This window comes from Hordeum vulgare, chromosome 7H (assembly GCF_904849725.1).
Source record: "Hordeum vulgare subsp. vulgare chromosome 7H, MorexV3_pseudomolecules_assembly, whole genome shotgun sequence".
Lineage (NCBI taxonomy): Eukaryota > Viridiplantae > Streptophyta > Magnoliopsida > Poales > Poaceae > Hordeum > Hordeum vulgare.
In genome coordinates, this window is record NC_058524.1 from 214,797,241 (window position 1) to 214,805,176 (window position 7,936).

At 45.7% G+C, this 7,936-nt stretch overlaps 1 protein-coding gene and 1 non-coding gene across 2 annotated transcripts; one reads left to right on the forward strand and one right to left on the reverse strand.

Annotated features, from left to right (window-relative positions):
* Positions 1-2,395: 2,395 nt before the first annotated feature.
* Positions 2,396-4,410, forward strand: LOC123411798 (cysteine protease 1-like). Its single transcript, XM_045104758.1, has 2 exons — positions 2,396-3,936; positions 4,067-4,410. Exons 1-2 carry the CDS (start codon positions 2,617-2,619, stop codon positions 4,178-4,180), a joined length of 1,434 nt encoding a protein of 477 aa, XP_044960693.1. The 5' UTR covers positions 2,396-2,616; the 3' UTR covers positions 4,181-4,410.
* Positions 4,411-7,312: 2,902 nt separating this feature from the next.
* On the reverse strand, positions 7,313-7,393 carry TRNAL-AAG. The gene has a single exon. It is a non-coding gene; the product is annotated as a tRNA-Leu (tRNA).
* Between the last annotated feature and the right edge of the window lie 543 nt (positions 7,394-7,936).

A 7,936-nucleotide genomic window follows, 5' to 3' on the forward strand; every position in this document is an offset into this window, starting at 1 on the left:
AATCCAATAATGTTGTTGCAAGTAGGTCTCTTGATTCCACTAATGATTCTCTTAGCCAAGTTACACTTGAGCAATAAAATGATTTATTGAAAGGGATTATAGAGAGAGGTGTCTTCAAGAGACTTGCCGAAAGTAAGCAATTTGAGGAAATTGTGCGCAAGCAAGGAGGACATCGAAAGAAACAAGGTGTTGGCTACTTCAACGACAATGAAGATGATTGGGAAGAAGGTCCATATCCCATTCCTAAGTTTGTACCCCAAGAGGAGAAGTATCCTACTTCTCCCGAAGGAACAAGCTCACAAGATGGCCTTCTACCACAAGACCACAATGGTAAGGGAAAGCTTCAAGATGACATTGACCTATTTGAATAAGAACCCCAAGTCAAGGTCAAGTGGATTTCCATGGGAACTACTAGCACTACCTCATCTAGTGCTACCACAACTTCAAGGATTCCCATCAAGTTGATGTAGTTCCCCAAGAGGAAGAACTAGAAAGTTCTTGAGGGGTGACTGTGCCAATGAAATTCACTCTTATTCATTTTGGCAAGAACTATATGCAATCAACCTCAACCATATGCATTAGCTCAAGGAGTCACACATTCCCTCAAAGGTAAGCAAGGAATAAGGTAATTAATGCATCTTTGGACATCATCCCATATGTGTTTCACTCCATGTCCATAGATATTCTTTCATATGTTCCTTTTGCTTTGGGACTAACCCATGTAGGTGAGAAGAGTAAGAAACAACAAGGATTACTCCCAACTTAAGATGATCTTCATCAACATTGAGCATCCACCACTACTTCACCTACTTGAAGTCTTTTACGACAAAACCCAAGGTTAGTTTATCCCTCTTAGGGGGGATGTCATGTCAAGGGGGAGCTTTACTCTAAATCTTGAGTATAAGCATCTCCTAAGGATATGAACACATTAATGCTTATGTAAAAGTGGTAACCCCACTTGTGCTTAACGATGAGTATGACCTATGATCAAGTATCCTTATTTGGCTCCTAAGTTAATATACTCATATATATATATATATATATATATATATATATATATATATATATATATATATATATATATATATATGACTTTGTCATCTCCCAAGTGTTTGATAGTTGTTAGGATGTTTGTGCAAGTTCACCATATTTTATCTATCATCTTATTGTGTGAGCATGTTGGTGAGCATGAGTTTGCTCATTCGAGGATATCCAATTGTTGTTATTTGGCTCTTGATTTATCTTTTGCCAATTGGATGGACAAGAATGCCTAGGAGCCTTCTCTAGCTATATATGCTATCTCATCTCAAGTTCTATTCATGCTTCATCACAAAACATGAACAAGCACTTGTCGATCCCTCTGTGTGAAGGTGCACTCAGAGTTCCATATCGTCAAAGGCTGCCTTCCAAAACCTCTTCGAAAATCTCGATGAGCCCAACTCCACAAACTCGGTTCCACCAAATTTCCAAAGCTGATCTAGTTTTCAATATCCGTACCACCAAAATCACAAACTCGATTGCGCCGGGTTTCCTATAAGCTGATAGTAGAGAAACTCGGTGACACCGATTTCGTAATCTCGATGACACCGAAAGCGAATGGATATATATTCAAGCGGACGGGTCTCTGAATTCAGATCGTCAAAAACCTTTCGCCTCAAAACCTAAGCTATCCCAAGGACCCTGGTTGTCGCCTTTGCCTCCCCGAGCGCCTCTGTCGTTGGGAATCGCCGCCATTGACGGAATCCCCGCCACCGTAGCCGGACCGCCACCAAGCTAGGGTACGGATCCGATCTCCTTCTGCGTTCCCCTGTCCAACCCATCGCCTTTGGAAATTTTATCTACAAGCCACCATGTGCAAACCCTTCCGTTTCACTAGAGTATCTCGTAGCATAGAAAAAGATGAAATTTTGGATCTGATCTGCCGCAGCATGCAACTCGGTGAGGCCGAGTTTGTAGAATCGGTTCCACCAATTTCTATTTTAGAGTTCCTCAGAAGCAACTCGGTGAGACCGAGCAGCTCTTTTCGGTCCCACCGAAACAGACTATCAAGTTTCTGTTAAGCGAGTAAGCCTTCTTGTTGACTTTGAAAAAAAAAAACTCGGTGTCACCGATTTACATCCTCGAGAAGATCATAACCTAAGTTTCAGACCATAAATTTTAAAAAATCTCTCTGTGTTTTGTGATGCTCAACCGTTATGCCTTTTCGTGCTGGAGATATCAATGTTTTCTAACCATCCGATCACATATTGGTTAGGTGCTAAAAGTGTTTGACATGAAGAGGGTCTATCGAACGAAACGTTGGCTTGTTTCATGGAAAGATGATTCGTTTCATGAGTTGTTCTCAGATCGAACACATTGGAGTCCAAAGAAAATCCGTGGAGTAACCAAACGACCTTCCTGTGCTAATTGGGCCTTGCAAACCTGCTATGTGCGCAGACTAGAATCAGATAGCAACTCTACTATCTACCAGCCCTGATCCTATATGTATCGCCGAGACACGCAGCAGGAACCAAGCCAGAACAACTCGTACGCACTCTCGCCGTGAATTGATAGCTCTCCATTATCGACTTTCGACGACCTACCAAGACAAGCTACAAGCGCGACACGTTCGCGACCATGGCGGGCGGCAGCAAGGCCGCGGCCGCTGTGGCCATGGTCTTGGCATTCCTACTCTTCGCCGTCGCCTCGTCAGCAGCCGCCGGCGCACCCGACATGTCCATCGTCTCGTACAACTCGGCGCACGCCGTCCGTGGGCTGGAGCGGACGGAAGCCGAGGTGCGCGCGATGTATGATCACTGGCTGGCGCGGCACGGCCGCTCGTACAATGCCCTCGGCGAGTACGACCGCCGGTTCCGGGCGTTCTGGGACAACCTCAGGCTCGTCGACGCCCACAACGCCGACGCGGACGCCCACGGGTTCCGCCTCGGGATGAACCGCTTCGCCGACCTCACCAACGACGAGTTCCGCGCCGCCTACCTCGGCGCCATCCCGAGCGGCCAAGGCCGCCACACCGTCGGCGAGAGGTACCTCCACGACGGCGCCGAGACGCTGCCGGAGTCCGTGGACTGGAGGGCGAAGGGCGCCGTGGCCCCCGTGAAGAACCAGGGCCAGTGCGGCAGCTGCTGGGCGTTCTCGGCGGTCGGCGCGGTGGAAGGCATCAACAAGATCGTCACGGGCGACCTGGTGACGCTGTCGGAGCAGGAGCTGGTGGAGTGCGCAAGGAACGGGCAGAACAGCGGGTGCAACGGCGGGATGATGGAGGACGCGTTCGACTTCATCGCCCGGAACGGCGGCATCGACACGGAGGCGGACTACCCCTACACCGCCAAGGACGGCAGGTGCGACCTCGCCAAGAGGAGCCGCACTGTGGTGTCCATCGACGGCTTCGAGTCGGTGCCGGAGAACGACGAGCTGTCGCTGAAGAAAGCAGTGGCGCACCAGCCCGTGAGCGTGGGCATCGAGGCCGGCGGCCCCGAGTTCCAGCTGTACGAGTCCGGGGTGTTCATCGGCAGGTGCGGCACGGAGCTGGACCACGGCGTGGTGGCGGTGGGGTACGGCACCGACAATGGCAGGGACTACTGGAGCGTGCGCAACTCATGGGGGGCAGGCTGGGGCGAGGGCGGCTACATCCGGATGGAGCGCAACGTCACCGCGCGCACCGGCAAGTGCGGCATCGCCATGATGGCGTCCTACCCCGTCAAGAACGGGCCTAACCCGTCGCCCAAGCCAAACCCGCCGAAGCCGAAACCGGTGGCCTGCGACCGCCACAGCAAGTGTCCGGCGGGGAGCACCTGCTGCTGCACCCACGGCGTCAGGAAGACGTGCTTCGTCTGGGGGTGCTGCCCTGCCAAGGGCGCCGTCTGCTGCAAGGACGGCGCTACCTGCTGCCCCTCGGACTACCCCGTCTGCAACGACCAGAATCGCACTTGCTCCAAGGTACCAACAACAACTATCCAATCCGCAATCTCGATGGGTTGATTTCTGGGACTACTCCTAATTTGCATGCATGAATTCGTTGGTTTTGTGCTGATATTTTCGCATCGATGTTTTTGGTTTTGTTTGACAGAGCAAGAACAGCCCCTACACCGTGGAGGCGCTCATCCGTACTCCGGCCAAGCGAAGCAGGACAACGACGATTACAAAACTGGTCGATTTAGTGTTCTCCGGATCGGACATCTAGGCTCTCGGTCCTTTCTTAGGGTTTTTTTAGCACATAGATATTTTCTAGGTTACACTACAGTAGTATTCCATAGGACTATATGAAATTTATATCCACGGAAACATGTACATATGAAATACGAGAATTTTCACCTTGCTAAAGATCAGACACTCCTTGTATCCATTATTTTACTTTGAAGCAGTACCACAACTCTTTTATGTTCTCCAAATTAGTTATGATTTTTACATTAACGGTTTCATGTTTGTCCTGATTTAATATTTTTCATATTTAAATTTATTATAAAAATTCATCAATCAAAAGTACAAAGCAAACATAATATAAATTACGTCGAGATCTCTAAACCATTGGACGACCACTAATGTCATTAGAACAAGCCGTTATCGAACTTTGTTAATGACAGTCATGAAGACATTGTACACGTGGCCATAAGTACTAGCGTCTTGCAGCCGCAGTCGTTGTTAAGCCATTGAATTGATGACATCAAATCTCATAATCATGCAATCGTGATGAGAAACATAACCTCGCCTTCCCAAAAAGATGACATGAATCTATATAAGAGCTCCATACGGATGAACAAGAAGAGGATCAGAGCTTGAAAAGACCAACTCAAAAAAGAAATGTTGCCAAAACATCTTAACCTACTAGCCAGATCCTAGCCACCGGGATTCCGTCGGCCACCGAGACAACGCGAAGGGGAGTCAAATCCATGGGCTCAAAAACGAAGCCTGAAAGGGTTGAGTTTGCCCTAACTGCTAAATTAGGTATTTATTCGGTAATACTACGTACTCTCGTCACTTCTAATTAGAAAAGAAAATCATATACTACATGATCGTGGGCTTCAAATTTGTAGGCTAACTCCATTAAGCGACAACTAGCAATACAAATTCTAAAGCTATTAGGCAATTTATCGTGGCTAGACCCTTTTCCCGAATAATGATTTCAACTTTGGTGTGCTCATCCGGTCGTCCCGGCGATGATAAAATGATGGTGACACAACCAGATGGTGGCTTTCAACCGCAGTCCATTGTCTTGATGATGTTAACTTTATTTTGCTAATTGGATTTTTGGTCAAAGTTAATTCAAAATATAATGAGACTTATGAACTAGGATGAAGACAGTACTCGGTAAGTTCTCTATTCGAGAAAATAAATAGGGAACAAATAGATCACAGTGGAATTTCATGACTCGGATACTACTTCTTCCATTCTAAAATAAATGTCACAGATTTAAAACTAAACTAATATAAATTTTATACTAGACTAACGTCACTTATTTTTTCGGTCGGAGGGAGTACTATATTTATGTAGGGTCTGTATTCAAGAAAATAAAAAGGGAACAAATAGATCAGAGTGGAATTTCATGATTTGGATACTAGTTCCTCCTCCGTCTCAAAATAAATGTTGCAAATTTAATATTAAATTAATACAAATTTTGTAATAGACCAACGTTACTTAATTTTAGGACGGAGAGAGTACTATATTTATGTAGGGTCTCTATTTGAGAAAATTAAAAGGGAACAAATAGAGAGTGGAATTTCATGATTTGGATACTACTTCCTCCTCCGTTCCAAAATAAATGTCGTAAATTTAATATTAAATGAATACAAATTTTGTAATAGACCAACGCCACTTATTTTTACGATGGATGAAGTACTATATTTATGTAGGGTGTCTATTTGAGAAAATAAAAAGGGAACAAATAGATCAGAGTGGAATTTCATAATTTGGATAGTACTTCTGTCCCAAAATAAATATGGCATATTTAGTATTAAGTTAATACAGATTTTCTAGTTCCTTCATTTTCTAATATAATTTTTTTTAAAGATTTTACTACGGATTACATAGGAACGTATATAGATATCTATATCTATACCTAATAATAAAGCGGCTATTGCTTTCGTCGGAAAACCCATCGCGACATTTTTTTTAAAAGCCCGTGTAATTTCTGTTATTTAACCCGCGCTCCATCATTTATCTGCAACGCAAAAGGAAAAACGATTCGCTGCAAAAATTATACCCGTACGCATCGCCTCCTCCCGTCGACCCTGGGCCACCCTGGCCGCCGCCCAGGCCGCCGCCACACCACTCGCCGTCGCGGCCGACCTCAACCGCCACCGCTGCCGATCTCAATCCACCCGCCTCCGCGGCCGTACCTCTCCCCGCTCACTACCCCCGTTGCGGCGCTCGAGCGCATCGCGTCGACCCTGGTCCACCCTGGCCTATGCTCAGACTGCTGCCACACCACTCGTCGCCGCGGCCGACCTCAACCATCACTGTTGTCGATCTCAACCCACCCGCCTCCGCGGTCGTACCTTTGCCCGCTTGCTGCCCCCGTTTCGGCGCTCGAGCACAGCTTCTGGATCAAATCAACGCGACAACTACAGTGACTGGGGATGATGCGTCTGCTCGATGCAGAACAGCGGCGGCGCGCGGATAAGGCGCGGCGGAGCGAAGTACGTGCAAGTGGAGGCGGGCCTCCATGGCTCACACGGGGAACTCCGAGGTTATGGCGCGGCAACGGCGATTCCTTATGGCCAGATAGAGGCGTCTGACCCTTGCTCCACTCATCGTATCCCCTCCTCCGGCAGGAACTCATCATCTTGTGAGATCCCCTCCCCATACCTCCAACCGTGTGCCAAGCACCGGCAAGAAAATTTGTTTTGTGGGAATTTGTTTGCTGACGAATGAATGTATTGAATGTAAGATTGTATTGTTGTAGAGACAGAGAATGAAACACCACCTTCAGTTTGTCATCTGATCCCACATTCTCTACCCCATGAGTGAAATAAGATAACAGTCCATTGATCAATTCACGTAGTCTCCTTGTCCCGCTCAATTTCTCATCATGGTGAAATTAACAATGGACGGGTTGATTTCTCAAGGATAGGACTGACTACATTAGTTAGTTAACTTATTATTTTAATAAATCAAAATGATTATAAAAAGATTAAAAACGTGTGGTACTTTTTTCTTTCGTTGCAAGGCACGGAGCCTTTTGCTAGTATAATTTAAAGTGTAAATTCATCTATTTCATTTCGTATATAATCTCTAATGAAATCTTTACGCTAACTTACTGTATTTAAGAACGGAGGCAGTACTAGACCAACGTCAAAGAAAATCGGAAAAAGGAAATTGACCAGAGTGGGATTTGAACCCACGCCCTTTCGGACCAGAGCCTTAATCTGGCGCCTTAGACCAACTCGGCCATCTGATCGTTTTGTACAATTATATAATATGTCCTTAGTTGAAAGTTTTCTGGAATGAAAACGAGAGGAAAGTAAGCAAATCTTTCTCACTTAATCCGGTGTCGCTCCTAAGTCCATCTACTTCGTGACTTCTTTTCTGCACAACGTAGGATAGATCTGAAAATAAATATGTGCATCACTCGACCGTGTACAATTTTTTATGTTATCAGATGGGTTGGCTGCTCATGTAGCTCCTGCTAGGTGGTCTACCCTTGTCCATGGCCGTGTAAAACTCAGTGTAGACGGATTATATATTCATGACAAGGGCGAGGCTGCTCCTGGGGTTAATTGCATAGAAATATCATAATTGAGGCTTTAAATGCAGATTGATACCAAGATCGATATTTTTACATGTCAGTATTAAGTCTGAACAAGCCGTTACAAAAAGGTCTAAACCGCGTATAAATATGTATTGACGGTGTATCTGACTGATGAGGCTTGCATTACAAAACAAAACCTTGCTATATATTTAATCATATAAATGCCATTTTTTCGTTTATAATTTTTCAACA

Bases quoted from the DNA above. Each gene is read 5' to 3' on its own strand.
- LOC123411798 (XM_045104758.1), top strand. From the start codon at position 2,617: ATGGCGGGCGGCAGCAAGGCCGCGGCCGCTGTGGCCATGGTCTTGGCA. The intron at 3,937-4,066 runs GTACCAACAACA...TTTGTTTGACAG, and splicing joins AGAATCGCACTTGCTCCAAG to AGCAAGAACAGCCCCTACAC.